At 40.4% G+C, this 20,492-nt stretch overlaps 2 protein-coding genes across 9 annotated transcripts in view; one reads left to right on the forward strand and one right to left on the reverse strand.

Annotated features, from left to right (window-relative positions):
- The window catches only part of dtna (dystrobrevin, alpha), a 37,650-nt gene extending 22,521 nt beyond the window's left edge, over positions 1-15,129 (reverse strand). For 4 of the 8 annotated variants that reach the window (XM_050033460.1, XM_050033459.1, XM_050033458.1 and 1 more), the window contains exons 1-9: positions 13,337-13,497; positions 9,285-9,352; positions 7,834-7,914; positions 7,534-7,747; positions 4,481-4,566; positions 3,833-3,987; positions 3,631-3,736; positions 3,007-3,173; positions 2,676-2,800 (exon numbers count right to left, since the gene is read on the reverse strand). In XM_050033460.1, the coding sequence (XP_049889417.1) occupies positions 2,676-2,800; positions 3,007-3,173; positions 3,631-3,736; positions 3,833-3,987; positions 4,481-4,566; positions 7,534-7,747; positions 7,834-7,914; positions 9,285-9,352; positions 13,337-13,353 (1,019 nt within the window). In that variant the 5' untranslated portion in view covers positions 13,354-13,497. Of the gene's footprint in view, positions 1-2,675; positions 2,801-3,006; positions 3,174-3,630; positions 3,737-3,832; positions 3,988-4,480; positions 4,567-7,533; positions 7,748-7,833; positions 7,915-9,284; positions 9,385-13,336; positions 13,498-14,912 lie in introns of those variants that run through there. The other 4 variants (XM_050033455.1, XM_050033461.1, XM_050033462.1 and 1 more) reach the window with 4 other exon arrangements.
- Positions 15,130-16,432: 1,303 nt separating this feature from the next.
- The window catches only part of LOC126382720 (coiled-coil domain-containing protein 178), a 28,224-nt gene continuing 24,164 nt past the window's right edge, over positions 16,433-20,492 (forward strand). Inside the window, exons 1-2 of the mRNA XM_050032764.1 lie at positions 16,433-16,560; positions 16,826-16,975. Coding sequence (XP_049888721.1) covers positions 16,918-16,975 — 58 coding nt within the window. The 5' untranslated portion in view covers positions 16,433-16,560; positions 16,826-16,917. The remainder of the gene's footprint in view (positions 16,561-16,825; positions 16,976-20,492) is intronic.

Here is a 20,492-nt window from a genome sequence, read left to right on the forward strand (position 1 = left end):
ACAACTCAATAACGTAATTATTGTGACAGGCCTAGATGTGGCAACAAAGTCCAAATGATTAGTTATAGGATTTGTGAAATATTGAATACATGCAATGAATGATGTAATGAATCCGTGAATCCACAAACACAGCAAGTGTTTAAAAGGGAATGGACAACAGTGATTGTCAGTAGGCTAGGGTGGGTGGGACTTGACATTGCTATATAGAATTAGCACAAAGGATTTAAATCTACGGTCACAAAAATGCACAAAGACACATTTTGGGATGTGTAAAATAATCAAAGCAAACTCACCACGTGTCTCTGAGGAAAGTATCGAAGGAAAGGAATGGAGATAATTTATTACAATCAGCCCAGGAGTGCAAAGAATACACTAAATGTAGAATTCCAGTCAGATTTAAGGGATCCTCAATCAAAAAACGTTCATGTGTTTATGTGAAAAAAAAAAACTACATCAACTGATTTGTATCATTATCAGATTTTTTAATTCTCAAATACTAATATTGGTGTTGGCTTCAAAACTCCCCTCAGGCTCCAAAGCAGACATTTAATTCTACAAAACTGGCAGCACAAATATGAATCCTTTTGGCTGCTTAAAGAGACAGTTCACTCCAAGATTTTGAAACACTCTTGCAATATCTACTTGGAGAAAATAGTGTCAGCTCCATAGACGCAGCAAGATATGTCAGTGCATGTCACAGCCTAAGAGACAACCAACATATAGTTAATTTCATCACAGATCACACTCTGCCTTTTTATTTACTCCGTCATTTAATGAGGTTTTTTTCTTTGAAATGTATGTCTATGATTTTGTATTAAAGCTACTCTTACCTTTCTTGCATTTCACACAGCACTTAGAAAAAATTTGAACATCCACAACTCCCGCCTCCCTCCTAAGTCCCATCCCCCTCCTCCTGCAACTCCACCTCCCTCCAAAGGCCTACTCCCCCTCCTCCATTACGTGCTCATTACGTCTATTATAGACGTGGGCGTTGGCAAGGTAACGTTAGATACACGGAAGAGGAAGCGAGTGTAACATGGGTTAACGTTACAACCAAGACAGTCAAATGCAACCCCGGAGTTTAAAACTCAACCGGAGTCAGTGATGACTGATGAGTTTTAGAATAAGGTTACAGTGCTAGCGTTAGATAGTAGCGTTAACGTTACTAATAAGTGGAAACGCACAAGGAAGATAACGTTAATGTTTCAGAGGCTACGCTACAGGAGGCTAACGTTAGCCATTAGCAACTGGATGCTGTGTTGTCACATTTAACATTATATGTTATATTAGAAACAAACTAAACATAACGTTACCTGTCCTGCACAGTCAAACGCAACCCCAGAGTTTTGAAACTTATCCGTGGTCAGTGATGACTGATGAGTTTTTTTTAATGTTACGTGAGCGCCTACATCAGTCGGAGGTCTCCAGGTGGGGGAGACATACAGGACGCTCAGCCAATCATTGCATTTGGTCCGAATGCAATGATTGGTCGGAGTTTTCTTAGAACCATATGAGAATGGTATAATTATGAGTTTTATCTCTGGTGGAATTCACTTACATTTTAGTGTGCCATCAGCTTATTAATAGCATTTTAACCTAAACAAAGAAAAGCGTAAAATTTCCAGAAAGGTAAGTGCTGCTTTAATACACTGTTTGTGAATTTTCCATGTCTTAAATTGTCATTGTGCTTTGGCAACACTTAGGAACTGTCATGCCAATGAAGCTTACTGAATTGAATTTAAATCGACCAACAAAATCAAAAATACATTATTATTTCTCTTATTTGTAGCCTATTTATCAATCTAGACTGTTTTTGTGTGAGTTGCTGAGCGTTGGAGATATCGGCTGTAGAGATGTCTGCCTTCACTCAACAACATTAATGGCGTCCTCCTTGGCTGAGCTGTAAAGTTAGCTTTATATCTTGCTCTGTCACGAGCAAGAGCCTCTCATCTATGAGCAGATGCACGCTTCCTTCTGCGTGGTGATACAGTTGGGGGTGTAGTTTGGAAGAAAGAAAATAGTTCCTACATGAAACTGCTCTTAACAAGGTCTGCGCATTATTTTGAGTAACCAGGTCATGATTTCTGGAAAGAGACAAAGCTGTTGAGTTTTTCAAATTTATGTTTTTTTTTGGGCGGCATTTACTTCTGTTATATTAGAGAGGGGGCAAACATCTCTACAGCCGATATCTCAAGGACTCAAAGACTGATAAACAGCACTACATGTAAGAGGAAAAATATGTATTTTTAATTTTGGGGTGAACTGTCCCTTTAAGGGTTATAACACACTATAAATATAAAGAGAGGAACTTAAAGAATAAACACAGATAAACATGGTAGGGACTGATGTTTGCACCAGATATAGCATTATTGTATATATCTATACCTGCCCTTTATAAGCAGCATTACAGTCTGTGCTTGTGTAGGCTGTTGTTTCATTATTTATACCACAACACGAAGCATCAGTCAAGTCAAGGAAAAGGTAGCAGCAGTGTTGCAGATCACAATCATTCCCAGGGCTATAATTAAGCCCCATTGATCAGTTGACCCAAGAGATTGACTGGAATCACTTCAGACTTCGAGGCAGCTACAAGATAATTATCAGCTGAGGGATGAAATCAAACCTTTTAAAATCTGCGATAGAAGCCAGAGAGAAAAGAAAGCAGATGCACTTACACAATGTGAGCTAGGTTGAGAGGTTTGTCTGGCATTTCAGGAAACATGGGGTGAAGAGGCTCTCTGCTGGATGCACAGCTCAGCGACTTACTGAGGGCATGGGATAACTTCTTAGCAGGGGATTTCTAGGGGTAAACAAGAGCAAATTCAGAGGACACTAATTTCCTTTCTAAACACATGGCATCGCTGCGGCAATGCTGTCACCTGCATTAAACATTCAGCATCCTTACATCGTCGTGAAGCAGAACGAAAAACAGCCACAGTGACTGGTCCAGTGCGGACACACCTCCCTTAGCCCGCCCCTCTCCTCCTCCCCTTCTCCTTCCCTTACCCATGACGTATACTCCTTCATTTGGTGCTGGTTGCTATGGGAACCGCTGGCATGCCCCCTCCAGAAGCAGTCCTGACAGAGCTGGTAATTATGACATTGCTGGCAGCGGTAGCGGAAGCCCATCATACTCTCAGTATGGCAGTAGGAGCACTCGACCGGGTGAAAGACTGCAGGGAGGGGAGGAGGGGTCAGACACACAGATGGACAAACACATGCGCACAAACAGATGTGATTGTAAACCCAGATATCTGGCACAATGCAAAGAGCAGAGGATTCATTTCCATTAATTTAAGCACAGATGTGCTGTTGAGTCTGTTTTAATGCTCATTTCATTTTAACCAAATACGCAGAAATCAGTCTGACACCACCTTTATCTGTGCACGCATGTGACTGTTTCTCCTGCTCACATGGAGGAGGCTTGTGACGATGAGTGCATCACAAATACGTACAAACACACACACTCATGCACAGGGTGTAAGGTCCCTATGGGTCATTTTCACTGGAGGTGTGTGTCTGCTCGACTGTGTGTGTGCGGTGACTCAAGATTATGATGCAAAGCTGAACTTTACATCCTCCCGGCCCGCTAGCTTTCCATAGTTATAAATATTCTGCATGGTGTCTTACCGTTCTCCACGTTGGCGAGCCGATGCATGAGAGGTAACCACACCAGACACTGAGGGGGCGGGTCTGACATCAACGTATCGAGGAATGTATTGAGGGAGACCTTTTTCTGTTGACGTGGGGCGCAGAGGAAAGTGAGATGATTCAACAGGAACGCCAATGCTAAAACAATCACAGGAACACTCTGTGGTTAATGAACCCTCACCTGCTGTGTAAAGCACGTTCTTGCAGCTTGTTCAGTGTAACCAAAAGAAGGTCCCTCAAAAACCGCCATGGGTAATTTAAGAACCTCCCTCAGAAACTGGTCAAACTGTGAGTGCACCATTATGCCAGCAGAATCTGATATCTGTGAAAAAATATCTGGAAACAACGCAGGGAGACATCACACAAATGAATCAAACTAATTGTCAGCTGCCACCACAGTCGGCTAATTACAGCATTACACAATACAATTATCCCACTTATTTGTACAAAGTAAAGCGGTTATTCATATCAATTGTTATAATACACCAGCAACATAACCCTCCTTTATTTCCCTTCACGAGCCATTGCGACTGCTCCCACGGATTTTGTAGATTATGTAATAAACCCTATCCTTCAGATAATGAATAATGACTTCTTCCAGCCATGAAGAGCTCGGCCAGTACCGCTTCTTCCTTTAGGAACAATAGGCTAAGCAGACAGAGATGTAGAAGACAGACTAATAAGTTTGTATTAGAAATTCCAAAGCAGTGCATTACTTAGACTAATAACTGCATGAATAAAATTAGCTGATTTATTACAGGTAAAAAGGGTGATTTTAATTTCATTCTTCACAATTAAAAGTAAAATAAGGATTTGTTGTGTTGCTTACATCTTAATTTATCCAGGATTTTTCCTCCACAGATGGTTGCTAGGGCCATCTTCACAACAAAGACAGATATCTTGCCATGGCCCTCCCTAAAAAGGAACAATTACAAAATTTCATTGTGGTAATAGATTATATTAAAAGAAGCTGTCAGTGCCTAACATCCTATGAATTTAATAATTTTTCCAAAAGGCCTTTAAAGGGGACATATTGTGTATGTTATATATAATGTTACAATAAAGGATGTTCATAATAAATATAGCCAAAATTTCAAATTATGAGGTATACCTATGTTAAAGTAATATATTTGATCACAAACGTCCGAGTACTCTGTTTCCAACTGCTTATTTCTACACTGGCTAAACTGATGGCCGTTTCATAGTCGCCGCACGAAACGCGAGCAAGCGACACAAGCAACGCACTTCCTTTCATAGACACACTGAACGCAAGCGACGCGGGCGACAATTGAAATGTAATACATCGCTCGCGCAATAGGGGGTAGCAGAATCACCGGTACATTCCGGCTAGCTAGTACTGCTGTAGCTAGCTAGTACTGCTATTTTATTAGAGTGCAGGGCACTAGAACTGTCATATGAATGGGGGGGTGCCCGTATGACATCACAAAGTTTTTCCTCCTCGCCCGCCATATTTCATACCTGCTTCTTCTATGAATAACAAAAAGTGGTTAATTTCAAGTATGTCGCTTGCATTATCACCCCCGCTGGCAACCCATGGTATTCCACGCGTTGCTGCATCGCATATCAAAAAACATGGACAACACGTTTTGAGACACAAGCACGCATCATGGCGGCCAATGCGTCTCGATGCGTCCCAATGCATTCGCATCTGCGTGCCTTTGCGTCGACTATGAAACGGCCCTAAGACGTCAGCTCATGACAGATTTTTTTATATGGTCATCTGTTCCAGGCATGCTACCGCAAGGCTGTGTCCGATATCACTCACTACTCACTATACAGAGAATTCACCATTTTAAAGCGCTGTCCAAATGTATAGTGGGTTTTATTATAGCCTATATAGTGGACTCAAAGTACCCCACAAGGCATCGTGAAAATTAGTGTACAACCAATGGTCACGAACCAAGCAATATATCCCATCATGCAACGCGCCGAAGGAACGCCGACAGACTGTGTGGGACAGACAGCGTCTAACTCAGTTACAACTTGCTGTACATGTTTAACCTATAATGATATGTTGAAGTTTGTTTTAGTTTCTTTACCATGTAATTAAATGTCAATTTAATGTATAGTCGGTCCCTGAACACATAAAAAGAAGTTGGCGAGTGATCTTCTTTGGTGCGCAACAGTTACTGTACAGAGTAGGGCTACTAATGCTAGCTCATGTTAGCAAGCTAAGTCGCTACTAGCTCTGATTTGTGCCATAATGGCGGAATGTTACATGTAACGTTATACACTAAACTCACAAGTTATTACATGACTGACTGGTAAAACAAACTTCAACACAACAAAGGTTAAACAGAACATTACAGGTTGCAATAACGCTGCTCTTTCTCCGCTTGTCTGTCTGCCAGTGTTATTAATATGTCTAATGTGAGCAGAGCAGTGCATCACAACATAACACAAACAGCCACAAAGTACTTTGTAAATTACGCTCCGTATAATTTCATGTTTTTATCACAAATATGTTAGTATTTGTTACAGATGGTTCATCAGCCCACGTTGATATGACATGTTCTGTATGTAGGCCTATGCTTTTTAATGTTGCAGATAAGTTCACTATATCATCCTCTAAATAGAACTCCCTAAATAGTGAGCAGGGGTAGTGAATGATTTCGGATACAGCCCAAGTGTTTCCATTATGTAGCCTATACTGCTACATGTAGCTACATGCTAACATCAGGGAAACATGTAATCTTGGTTCCTGATGTTGTAAATGTCACCTACATTTTGATCACATTTGTGCTGGAACATGTCTGGTTGTGTTTAAAAGCTTTTTTTGTCAGAAAATGCTGCTATACTCTCCTACAGTCATTCCTAGGCTGCTAGTACACTGCTAATGTCAATGTAGCTACATGCTAACCTCAGGGAAACATGCAATCTTGGTTGCTGATGTTGTTAATTTTTTCCTGGTTTCAGATCATATTCCTGCTGGTACATGTCCAGTTATGTTTAGACATTTTCACTGGTGATTTTTCATGGTAGAAAGTGCCGCTATTCTCCTGCAAGTACACTGCTAACGTACATGTAGCTACATGCTAACATCAGGGAAACATGTGATCTTGGTTGCTGATGTTGTGAATTTCTCCTTGATTTCAGATCATATTTCAGCTGGAACATGTCCAGTTGTATAAGACACTTTTATTGTTGATTTTTCAAAGTAAAAAGTGCTGCTATTCTCTGTTACATCATTTCTCGACTGCAAGTATACTGCTTACGTACATGTAGCTACATGCTAACATCAGGGAAACATGTAATCTTGGTTGCCAATGTTGTGAATTTCTCCCTGATTTCGGATCATATTCCTGTTGGAGCATATCCAGTTTGTATTGAGAAGCTTTTATTGGTGATTTTTCATGGTAAAATGTGCCGCTATTCTCTATTACAGTCAATCTCCTGCTGCAGTTATGGTGCAGAGATGCCAAAATACGGAAGATGTGGAAATGCTGATCAATCACAGCAGACAGGGCTTTTTCAGGAGAGGGTTTAAAGAGACAGGCGCTAAAGCACAGTCGGAAAATAAAGTGTATTTTAAAACATTAAAGCATGTTAACATGTTCTTGTAGAAATCCAAAATACATGTATGAACCTGAAACTGAGCATAATAGGTCCCCTTTAAAGACAAACTTGTACTACAGTGAGCACTGTCTTAAAAAAAAGTTTAGCTTGACTCTTAGAATCTCTAAAGATATACTCTACTGTACACAAGCATGTTGTGACATTATGAAAGCAAATAGTCTGTATTTTCACTCCACTCTGGCAGACACTTCAGAGTCACATTTCACACTACATTAGCCCACGTCAAAACCTCAGACGAGAGAGTACACAGCCAGCCGCCGACATGTCACGTGACGTGTTACTCACGGGTCATAGGAAGCCAGCAGGAAGTTGAGCAGCAGGCTGATGGACTGTTCCACATTGATCTGGTGGGTGGTGGGCATGCGCTTGTTCAGCTGGTAAAAAATGGTGGACAGTACCACTTCTAGACGAGCCACAGAGAGCTCAGCGTTGAGGTCCATGGTGTTGATGCCGTTCTCTCGGAAAGCCTCGATGACGTTCCAAATATCAACCAAATGCACTGGAAACAGGAAAACTGAATGTAAACACTTTGATGGAAAGGATTGAGCACACTGATGCAGTTAAAGTGCACTGCATCATACTCACAATTGCATTTCTTCTGCACAAATCTGAGTTTGCAGGCTGTTCTGTATGTCGATAATCGTATGGAGTCCAAGTCTTGAGCCCCTGAGGAAGAATTAGTCATCATTAAATAACATCGGAAATGTCAGTGTTAGTTCATAGATAACATGGAGCTCTGGAAGGAGAGTGTATGGAGGCCCAAAGAGTTCAATATCAAATAAATAAATGACTTAATGAAATAAGTAATTATATAAATAAATACAGACGATATATATTACCATAATTAAAACTTCATATTGTTTATTTTTACTTTTTAATGCCACTTAAAAAAAACTAGAATTTCACAAATTATGATGAATAAATAAAGTAAAATAAAATAAAATTAAATTAAAAAAACAAAATAAAATAAAATAATCTCTACTACAACCCACAGGAGCATTTCCTAAATAAGTGGCCTTAATGGTGGCAGGAGGTCAACAAAAAAATGACATAAATGACCATTAACGATTGCAGCTTTTAACACGAGTTGTAACATTGTAAAAGGGTGGTCTTTAAGTTGAGGCATCAAAACTATCTGGTTAGGTTTACGACAAGATCATGGTTTGGGGTTAAAATAAGTACGTTTGTTACGTACATGACGTACGTAATGAACAGGGTTTCCCACACGTTCATTTATTTGTGGCTGGACCATTCATTCGGAGTGCTATTTAAATATAAACATTGCTCGGTTTTTCATTGCACCACACTCTCTGTGCACAGTGTGTACACTGGGCACAGATGGAGCAGCAGAATGCTTGATGTTGTGAAAGCGAAACTTAACCGTCAATGCTGGGTCATCAACTACCAAAACCCATGGATTCTAATTCTGTGGGAAACCTGATGTACATTGTTTAAGTTAAGTATGTGACATATGTTACATACATCATGTAAGCTAATGTGGCTTCTGGTTTTACAAGGGACACAAACAGCAGTTTCCTGGGTGAAAGTCCTGTGACTGTTTGACCCATCCATCAGCCCTGACCTCCTGTTTATGCATACAAGTGTTGTTCTTTACACACCGTCTTTTGCTCTGATTACTACAGCCACGAGAAGTTGCAGTCTAACAATAAACATAAATATGGGTGGTAATAAGCTGCTTAACAAATTACCTATGAGGTGTTTTTTTAGGGGAGGACAGTCTCATTTGTCTGCATTTATCATTATGATTTCTCACTTTATAACGTCTCATGTAATGCAGAACACTTTGGGTCTCCATAGAAGTGTGCCTCACTTTGTAAATAGTGAGAGAGCATGAGGTCATACTGGATGTGTGTCCGTCAGTGTTTAAAATCAATGAGGTTGACAAGGTTGGAGACACTTGATCTTCATGATATTTGCTTTACAAGAAAGTTACAGAGAAGAATTTGCTGTTTTTATGGTCACTGAGTAAAACAGTCCGGCATAGATCACGCTGAGCTGTGGCCCTGAGTACTTACTCATCTCGACAAACAGTTGCCTTCTATCTGCCATGTTGTCACCACTCCGCCTGAAGTCTTCAATCATTCTGATCAAGAGGAGAGAAAGTAAAGTCAGAGCCTGTGTACAGAGAAACAGTTCCAATGAAGGCGTTGTTCAATCACCAAATATGCTCTTCCTATTGCTTTCAGCTTTATTCTGTTGACATTATCTGCTAAACTGAGCTGTATTTTCAAAAGCTTCACAGAGCATTTGAAATACCACATTGTATAATGAGTCTTTAAAACACTCACCACCTGGTTACCATTGTGGACATTTAAAAACTCCCAGTTACATTAAAATGTCATTAACTGTTACATAATGTTCTAATAGCAATTACCAAGGCAAGAAACCAACCAGGCTAAGTTTCAGACCCTCAAAGGGCCCAAAGGCTCCAGGTTCACTGGTAACTAAGCCCCACCCCTTAGTTACTGTTACTATGCCTGTCAAGCTCCCTGTTCTCGCTCAGCACATACAGACCAGCTGGCATGGGAAGTGCAAATCGCTGAGGCTGCGCCCCCTTGCAGGAAATAAAAACGCACTGTTACATAAGGAGGAAAACAAGAAATGATGCCACTTCACATTTTCCAAATTTGAACACCTAACAATTAAAATTTTATAGGCGGGTACCCTAGACAGGTCGCCAGACTATCACAGGGCTGACACATAGACATAGACAACCATCCACACTCACATTCACACCTACGGACAATTTAGAGTCACCATTTAACTCAGCCTGCATGTCTTTGGACTGTGGGAGGAAGCTGGAGTACCCAGAGAAAACCCACGCTGACACAGGGAGAACATCCACACAGAAGGGCTCCCCCACCCCACGGATCAAACCACCCACTCTAGGTTTGAACCAGGAACCCTCTTTTTGTGAGGCGACAATGCTAACTACAGCACCACTGTGCCACCCTAAAATATTTAGAAATAAATTTATATTTTATAAACGTAACAATGTCATTTGTAATTACAATTTTCTCTACTGACCCAGAATCATCTCAAACACTTTGTCTTTTTGTCCTAGTGAAGTCCTTAAATTCGAATGCTGCACTTCAGCATGTGGATAGCTGTGATTGGATAATCACAGGGTTAGCAAACTGTTGTTTTAGCAAATTAGTTTGTGGTTATTTGATAAATTGCACATCTGTTTTTAAATATTAACTGAAATGATAAGGGCCTTAGGGCAACACCTGCATAATTATCTAATCTTGAGGCCCTCATACAGGGGCCCTCAGTTCAAATCTAGCTTGAAATATTAAAGCTCCACTCAAGCGTATTTTGACATCTTTGTGATGGTGATCAGATTTTTCTGAGTCATTTGCTAACAATGTTGATCAGCCACAGAGTTCGCCAATTTTTTTTTTTTTTTTTTTAACAAATAATTTTATGCTCAAATTTAAAAAAGAAGGTAGTTGTTAAAATGGACATATGACTATAGTACAATCTGTAGGTCATATGTCATCCTCCTTGCATCTGAGCAGCAAACCAATAACCATCAACGTGAGCTAGCTGGTTATCATCATGAGCACAAACCCCTACTGAGCCAAAGAACTAGTTGAGAGCCGTTGCTAAGCGACATTCTCGTTCAGTGAGCTAGTAGTACACCCCCTGAGCTGACGAACAATAGCTAATTTGAGCCCAGAGGAACAGTGCTGGGTTTTGAAGCTAATTTTACATAATGGCCAATAGTGGGATTACAACGACCAGGTCCGTCAGGTGATGCTATGGGGCCCAAAAAACAAACAGACATTTCCCCATAGACTTACATTGTGAAAGGAATGTCTGTACATCAGTGGATACATTTTTTTGAGCATCATAAGTCCCGCGAAATGACTTGTTTCACGATTGGGATTTGATCCAGTCCGTCAAATAACACTTAAAGAAGTCCAGAGCAGCTACACAAACAAATCATTTTATCCCCGTTAAAGTTAGCAGAGCACTAAACTGCATGTCAGAGGTTGACTGCCGGCCATGCTCGGCCATGCTCGGCGGTTCTAAGTCTCGAGTGCACTTGCTCTATATGTGCCCCACAAGAAGATCTGGGTCTGCAAAAGATCTGGGTACTTTCATACCTCAGAAAATTCACTTTTTTGCGCTACTGAGCAACTTCCATAGGAATGAACGGGGGCCCCGCCTCCAATACTGTATCCAGTTCTCCTAATGCATCCATGATTCCAACTGAAATAGCCAAAGGTATTTTCATGACAGCTATTATTCTTGTGTTTATATGATTCTGGCACTTAACAGAGTTGTTTATTTATTCTTACATGACTAAAAAAAGCTAAAAAGAGACTGTGAAACATTGCAAACTCCCTACTCAGCCTCTGGCCAGTCTCCCAGCACAGTTCTCCAGCTGGGGCGAGTACGCAGTGCTGGCTCTGTAGTGTGAGAATCCATAGAGGAACCAGCAGTGTTTCCCAAAATGCAAGTCATTGGATCAAGCGTATGTGGCCTGCTGACCCTCATCTTATTGGGGTCATTGTTTTCAGGTGAAGGAGGTGGAGAAAACCACCACCTCATAGCGTATGTGCTATCAGTGCTAATATACATGCTATTGCTATGCTAGAAAGAACCGAAAAACAGGAAGCAGCACTGGCTGGAGCAACGCTTTAAGGCCTTTGTTATTTCAGGCTATGTTGTGTTTGCATTGTGCATTTTCATGCTTAATTAAATTAGCCAAAACAAATATTTAAATGCTAATGGGGGAGCAGAAGGGGGCCACAGTTCATTTTACCCCTGAAGCCCCACAGCAGATCAATCCGGCCCTGGTAGATACACAGTGACCTCACTTTTTCATTTTGTTTCAAAAGTACATTTGCAAATTGAATGTAGCACACTACAGTGCTTATCAGAAATGTGGGTGGTGGGGGTGGGGTGGGGGGGGCACAGAAGAAAAACTTAAGTAAGACAAGGACAAGACTTTCAAAGGGGCAGAGCAGCAGAGAGAATGCTCACACCATGCCTCGCTGCACACTGTCCGAGGCAATCTAATACACCTAGTCATGTGGTTTGTTGCCATGGCAGCAAAGATCCCAGCCGCTCCATTCGTAAAAACATAGTACTAATCACCCCCCCTAACTCCAACACACACACACACACACACACACACACACACACACTACACCTCCCACTGCAGACAAGCAAAGTTTGTAGAGAAAAGTTTTTTCACAATATCTTCTATGAGATAATTCTTGGTGCGGTGATAGTCGAGAGCACACTGGCACTTCTTGGGCGAGTGGCTCGAAAACACATTTTTTTCTGCAAGACGATCATTCAGGCATGGTGTTTCAAATTACTCTGACATTAATTGGCAGACCCAAATGTTACACTGCAGAGACCCATGGTGCGGAAATTAGAATTCACCTAGTGTTAAAAAGTGAGCAACAGTGTACTTTTTCCCTCTGATTCCAGTCAGAATAGGCAGTCAATTACGTAGCTCTAGGAATCTTTGAAATCCGGTTTAAGAGGAAAAAGATTAAGCTAATAAATTAACCTGGAATTACAGAATCAAGTATTACAGGAAATCAGCTCACAGCTTGGCAGTGCACGCTACCACAGAAAAAAAACTGCATATCTATCACCACAAGACAGAGCAGAACATCCACATAAGAAACAAAATCATTTTAGAGTTCATATTAGAAAGTGGTGCATTTGAAAACCCTGTAAAAAACAAACAGTGTTTTATCAGTTTTAGGGCAATAACAACAATGTTGGCAGTGTCAGGCCACTACCAGCAGCATGTAGTCCAATGTCATCCTGAAAGTAATGGATATGCGAGCCCATTCATCACTTACTTAGTGAGTGGATGTGAAACTGTACAAATATGCACCAGTTTATAGATTAACATTAATATCCTCTCCACATAGCACACAAACACATCCTGAGCGACAGACATGTGACCTTCTGCGGTCTGTCTTCAGTCTCTGAAATAACTGAGATTGATACAATCTATTGCAAGAGCAGATATTAAACCAGCACAGCCAATACCAAGTGTAGGACGGCGAGGGGAGTGAGATGATCAACATACCTCTCATAAAGCACCATGGTCGTATTCCTTTCCCCTGCCTGAGCCTGAGCTGAGTTATTACCAAGCCAAGTCCTTCTTTCTAGAAACAGTCGTACACAACAAAAACTCCTTTCTAACAAGGAAACACTGGGACAAAAGCAGCCCCCAAATGGACGGGGCTGACTGAAGATATCTGAAATTAGAAACTGTCAGCTAGGATACAGCCTGTGCTGCCTCTATCTTTAACTACAAATGCGAAGGCTCCACATTCTTGTACAGCTTTACTGGCTCTCTAGTTGCAGACCCCAAACCTCATTCCTGGCATGTGCCCAGCAAACATTACTCTTTCTCTGTGGCACTGTCATACTGGCAGCATTAGAAAATAACTTGCCTTAAAAGAGCAAATCATCGTATAACATTAACATTGCAGGGGTTCTGCCAAAATCTCACCGAGGGTCTCACAGCAATGACTCACTCTATCTTTTAACGCTGCGGGAACTTCTGTTGGACAAAAATTCAGCTGCAAAAATGCCTTATTAGTGAGTTGTTTACATTGCGAGGCTATTTCTGTAGCAGCTTAATAAAACATTGTGGACAGTGCTGTTAATTTATATCCTCCTCCATGCTGGAACAGATTGTCATGCAACATTTCCAAACACAAGCACTTACTTGAGTTACAGAGCAATCTGTGTTTGGCCGGCTCGGTACAGTACATCGCAGCTGTTACCACTGATTGGCCAGAGTTATTTTTACATCACTAGACTATAAACTACACCGGCATCCGGATCCCATCCCCTGACAGGAATGAAAAAGCTGTGCCATTGACTTAAGGTTAATCAGTTAGAGCTCAGCACAGCACAGTGATGTGCGTTAGTGTTGTGGTAAATGCTGTGTAGGTAGAGAAACAGTTCTCTCTCCTCCTTTGTGGTACCAGCCGGTGATGTCTGCTGGAGGGCCCTGTGCGCTCTGTCGCCTGCTGATGATCACCATGGTTTCAGCTGCAAAAAGGCCAAAACTTTGGGTGTTAAATGAGAGTACAGCTACAAATTTGCTGGTGCTGTGATTTTGTTTTGGAGTTCTTTGCACAAACGAAAAAAAGCAAATTGTGTAAAGTATAGAAAAATAGAAGACACACAGGAATAAATGGAGATACAGTATGTTTTCTGTTTGACTCTGTGATAGCCAACACAGAGTTACATATGTAATCACAAGCTTGAAAAGAGATGCACTGCTGGGCACAGACAGGGTCACATTGCCCTCTGGACATCAACAAAAACATTAAATTCCACCACAGGCCAAAGGTAAAAGGGCAGAAAGGCAACAAGCACCTTATGGTACACACTCAGCTCAGACATCACCTGTCACGCCAGAGACACCTGTGAGTACGCGACACAAAGGTCTCATTGTTTCAGGAATATCTCCATGCATACACGGCTCCCCTCTTTAATGTTTTTATCCTCACACATCCCTGTTTTTATCGCTGAAACTTGATCGGGAAAACTCATTTCACCCAGAGTGACAAAGTAGGTTAAGGTCGCTCCTCTGCCTGCTCTGCCAGCCTCCAGCAGCTGCAGCAGCGCACTTGCACAAGACTTACCACAATTTGTTTCGAGGCATGTCATGCAACATCACTGTTTTCCATCCAGGAATCCGACAGCCGGTCGTGTCCCGCGGTGCGATCAGGGTTTCTTTGGTGTGGGCTGCTGCATCACTGCACGAAGCGGCCGATCTTGTGCCGCTCTCCTGCAAAGCTTGTGTTGTGGAAATTTTCGGGTAGCGTAGCCTACTGGCTGAGGAGAATAGAGGCAGCGTTTGCCTCCTGTATGTGGCCTTCGCGATGACGTAATGCGGAATCTCTTCACTTGCGTCAGTGCTCCGGCTGCAAAATGTTAAAGTTTGATACAAAAAGAGGAGAGAAACAGAGAAAGCAAGCAGTTTAACTCATGCATTTCATAAAAGTGGTGTGCAAAGATGCATCCATCTACTGGTTTAAGATTTTTTGAAGCATTGGGAAGATGACGTCATCGAGATAAGTGCCCTTTCAGTAAATCTTTGAATGAAGACAATATTCATCATCATAATTTAATTCAGGCTACAGCAAAACTAAAGATCTTTTTTTGGAGATGGTGACAGACTCATTTCTTGTCATTTCCTCCTGTGGTTGAACAATTAGGACAATAAAACACTGATCCCTACATATTTATTTGGGTTGCAACCCCAACACACTAGGGGACTAACAGTAATAAAATAAAATAATTTTGCAACCACAAATTTAAAACAAGGGAATATCATTATTATTATTATTATTATTATTATTTTAACTAGGCTTTACAACCCAAGGACGAAATGTCCTTGTTTTAAATTTGTGGTTGCAAAATTATTTTATTTTATATATAAAATAAATATATTCTTTTATATACATATATAATTTTGCACATGATCTGCATTGAAGTATTTTAGCTGTCCAAACCGTCTGCAACACTATATCAATAACTATTACATAATGTAATATATATATATATATATATATATATACACACACACACACACAGATATATATATATATATATATTGTAGTAGTGTAATGAATACATCCAAATGTGTATGGCTGTTTTATTAAAACAACACGTTATTTGGGTTTAAAGTTTAGATTTTTTGTCTAGCACAATCAAGATGATACTATTACTACTACTATTACTAAATATTATAATAATAATAATTATTATTATTATAATAACAATCACCATTATCATTATTATTATTATTATCATCATTTTTATTTTATTTATTATTATTATTATAAAGTACCATGCATGTGTTTTGAGTATACAGCCTTACTATCATTTCCTAAAATAATGTACATAAAAGCAAAATAAGTATTATAATAATAATAATAATAATAACTATTCTATTCTATTCTATTCTATTCTTAACAACATGTGCCTGACTTCACATGAAACGAGTCGGAAACACCCCTCAGTGCTGCTAAACACAAACACAAACCTTCACTGCCGCTCTTGAACGCAACTCACCCTCTCCAAGCGCAGCCCCTTGTTGCTAAGCAACCTCGGCAGAAGATTGACGGCAACTTGAGTTGATTCATTTGGACAAAACTTTAGAAAACAAAAAGACGGGGGGGGGGCTTTTTTCCTTACAGGCCAGCTGCAGCGTTGTCACACAGAAGAACAGTGACAAACTTCACCATGGCTATCAGATAGCTGGCAGTCACAGGTGTATTAATGCGAGTAAGTTGATAGCCTGCCATTTTTCGCTTTCACTTTCTGCCATGACAACAACCCCCCCGTGCTCATTAATTTGTCATTAGCCCAGTTAATTAACCGTCAGTTTAACGTTAGCTAAGAGCGCGAGATGAGTGAAGGTAACGGTCGCAACTTTAGCTAACATCAGCTTACTTTGTCCAAAAGATTAACGGCAGATATTAAACTTATATCATGTAATGTGTTAATAAATTAGCAAACTAACCGTTGCATTTACCTTCCATATTTTCAGGTAAACGTTGAACGTCAACGCCTTCACGTTTCCACAGGACGGAGGACATAAACCTGGTGGTGTTTTCCAATCCTGTCGGACAAGTTGCAGCAATGCCAAACGTTAAACCGCTAAGATTCCCATCAGCGGAGGGACGACCCAGTCCACAAGGTGAGAAGAGTCCACTTAGATTTGTTTGATAACTACTTTAGCTAATTTGTGAAATAAATCACACTGTCACTGATCCATTTCCGGTCTAAAGTTCGCCTTGACTAACTTTTTAAAGGTCAGAACAGGCGTAAAATCTGATGGAGATACCCTGTTACAACATATAAACACTGTAAGTACCTACAAACAAATATGGACGATATAAACTAAGTCGTGTGGTCAGTCAACACACACCCATTTTCAAAATTCCTACATGTTTTCCTATGGTCTAAGACAGTCCAAAATCTTAGTTAACATGAACAACTCTCTCCCAAATCCAAAAACTAGCTTGCTAAAACTCAAACTTGTGATGTCATAAGGTATAAAGACTAGCTGTGTGCTCCAATACCCGCACTACCGTAATATGTAGTATGCCAGAAAAGATTTAGCATGTCCCAAAACATAGTATGTGAATGCAGTATGCCAGAAATACCAGGATGTTCTACTACATCTGGTCCAATGTTGCAGTATGCAAGCCAGCATGCTTTACTGGCTATTCTGACCCACAATCTTCTGATGACAGTTGATTGACAGCGGAAGTTGCAATGATGGATGACAACCCTTTCAGGTGACCAGTGATAACCAGTCTAATAGTAACAATAGGAATATTGATTGTTTAAGTGAACAAAATAATCACAAATATCGCAAACAATAGGACATAACCATGAAAATGACAACGACAGAGACAGTGCAGTTATAACTTTAAAGTCAAACTACACACAATGCAAATTAACAACAGTAGAGCTCTCCAGGTTGATCTCCGTCTCTGGAGAACTCGGTGAGTGCCGTCTGTTTTATCTCCAAGGTAACGAATATAAAAGCAAGAGGGTCGAAGTTCAGGGTGTAATGTTATGAGAAAATAGTATGTCCCGATTGTGTGCATACCGCATGCAACAGTACATACTATTTAGGGGCAGCTGCAGTACATACTAAAAGTAAAAGTATGCGATTAAGAACACGCCCTGGAGCTGCTCCATAGACCGAATCACGGTGACATCACACTAACAACAATCACTTCCGGGTAGAAAACTGGCAACTGATTACCATTTTGGAATCATGTAAAATCTGCAAAGGTGTTGACTCCTGTTGCCATAACTGTAACATTTAAAGATATATAGTTGACCTATGTGATGTTTCTGCTGCAGATAATTTTATGTACTGTTGCTTTGTTACCATCTTTGCTAAACCAAATCTACCAGTACAGAAGCTAAACAATATACTGCTGTGAACAGGGCCGCAGCAAAAACATATTTGGCCACCTTAAAAAATCAATACCTGTGTAAGCGTATGCTGTATTTGAATATTTGCTCCGCTTTACCTTACACACTAACCTTTCAAGACTGTCTGACTGGCCGCAAAGTAAGGCGGTGAAAATATTCTAAATATAGATTACGGTTTAACTGATATTGATTTTTTTGGTGGCCTTTTTTTTTAGGTGGCTCAAAATGAACTAATTTAGATCATGTCTGCTCAGCGCCGTTTGATTTTAATGTTCGTGACACGAGGATTTTTACCTAGACGTTTTTGTAAATAAACATTGTGATTTGGTCTATAGACAGTAAATGTTGAAAGAAAAAGCTTCTAGAGAGTATAGCACATGTTCACAAATGTTGATTGACCTTTCCTGGACCATAGAAATACCATATTGGAGTTCTTAACTTCGGCGCTGTTCCCCTTTAGTGTAGTTAATATTTATTGCCTACAAATAAGTTCATCTGCAGACCACAGTGTTCCCAAGGACAGTGAGGAAGCTGCCCACACACACCATGTACAGCCTGTAGTCTGCACCGACTCAACTGCACTTCAAAAATTATATTAAGGTGGCGAATAAATTTTTATGATAATTACATTTAAATATCTAATATCATTAGTGAAATGACAGGTGTAACAAGGTGATTGGCCTTCAGACTCACATGGGCCTGCTCTGTGGCTATAATACACCCTGCCAGTATGATTTAGAGCTTATTCAGCCCACTGGTGACATATTGCCTCACCACCTTCCTACCCCACTTGGTTCTTTCACTGTGTATTATTCATCTAAACTGCTCAGCAACAGATGGCCTTCATTTCGGGTCTCCCCACAGTTTTTCCTCGACTGTTCTGTATCGGTCTGAGTCAGCTCACTCACGAGCCATTGTTCTAATCAGTGGATGATCATGGCTGGATAACTGCTAATTATCTCAGATGGGAAAGGTTACAGTTGATGACCTATTTCTTACTGATTAGAGCACGTGTTTATCTACAGGTCCTTGATAGTTTTGGTTGTATCTATGTAAGGTGGTCATTTACCTGTCTGACTGTAATGACGGGGCCTTTCAGCTACCCCAAACATGGTGAGAGTGTCCTTAAAAAGGTGCCAGGCAACACCAGATGTTGCTTTGATGACAGGTGTAAGATCACCTGGTGGTGCAATTAAAGATACTCTTGTAGGTGTGCATATGCTTGGTTCTCCTGTCTGAGGTGTGTATTCAGGTTCAGATGGATTTGGGGTCAGGTCCCCACCCTGCAGAGTTGAACGCACACCCAAAGGTGATTGAAGCAGAGAAACACATCCACCAATGGTTCGCCATCTGTATTCCATACATCTAGAAAATGATGACAAAAAGCTTGACCTCAAAATAAAACAATGGGAAATTGAATAAATTAAAGTGATTAAAATATACTGCTTACTGTGAACATCTCTCTTCCATTCTCTCTTTTAACATTACCATTACAAATATCACCTCCATCTTACCTGGTATCTTACATCGCAGCTGAAAATGCGTAATAAAATGTACGTCTCTGTACAGGTTTGTCAGCTGTACAAAAGTGATTTGCATTATACTGTATGTTAATTTCACACTTATTTTAAAAACATGCTTTTCTAAACAGCCTATAAATATTTGTGGTTGTTTCCTGTTTACTTACTGCTGTATGTCACCGATAAAAATGTACATAACTTCTGTGAGAAATCCCTTAAAGAGTTTACCTCAGCACCACAACATAGTACGCAAGGACTGAAATTTCAGTTCCATATATACAGGAGTGAGTTGTAGCTGTGGCAGATTAACTGCTACACTAAATCTAAGCTTTAAATTAATCATTTAGAGACTGAATTAAAACTTGGTCTTCTGTAATCTTCACTATTTTGAATTTGCCTAAATGTTACTTTTACTAGTGACTGAGCTTTATGTCTCGGCACTATAATATAGACAAAAGACTAAGTCAGTATTTTCCAGAAGTTCATGTGAAGTATTGGCATCTGCATCACTGCTGTTTTTCTACCCAGTCTGTCAGCCAGATGGCGTCCTTTCACCACCAAGAATTGTGCCCTTGGGTTTGTCTTGAGATGTTCAAATTAGTTGTCTCTGCTCTCTCACTGATGCCTCCAATATATTGCAGAGTTTATGCAACCAGAATCAAAGAGAAAGTAAAGAATCACAGAACATCTTTCACAGCCAAATACATTTTTGTAATTACTTTTCAAAATAAAGTTACTGAA

Source organism: Epinephelus moara, chromosome 21 (genome assembly GCF_006386435.1).
Source record: "Epinephelus moara isolate mb chromosome 21, YSFRI_EMoa_1.0, whole genome shotgun sequence".
Taxonomy (NCBI): domain Eukaryota; kingdom Metazoa; phylum Chordata; class Actinopteri; order Perciformes; family Serranidae; genus Epinephelus; species Epinephelus moara.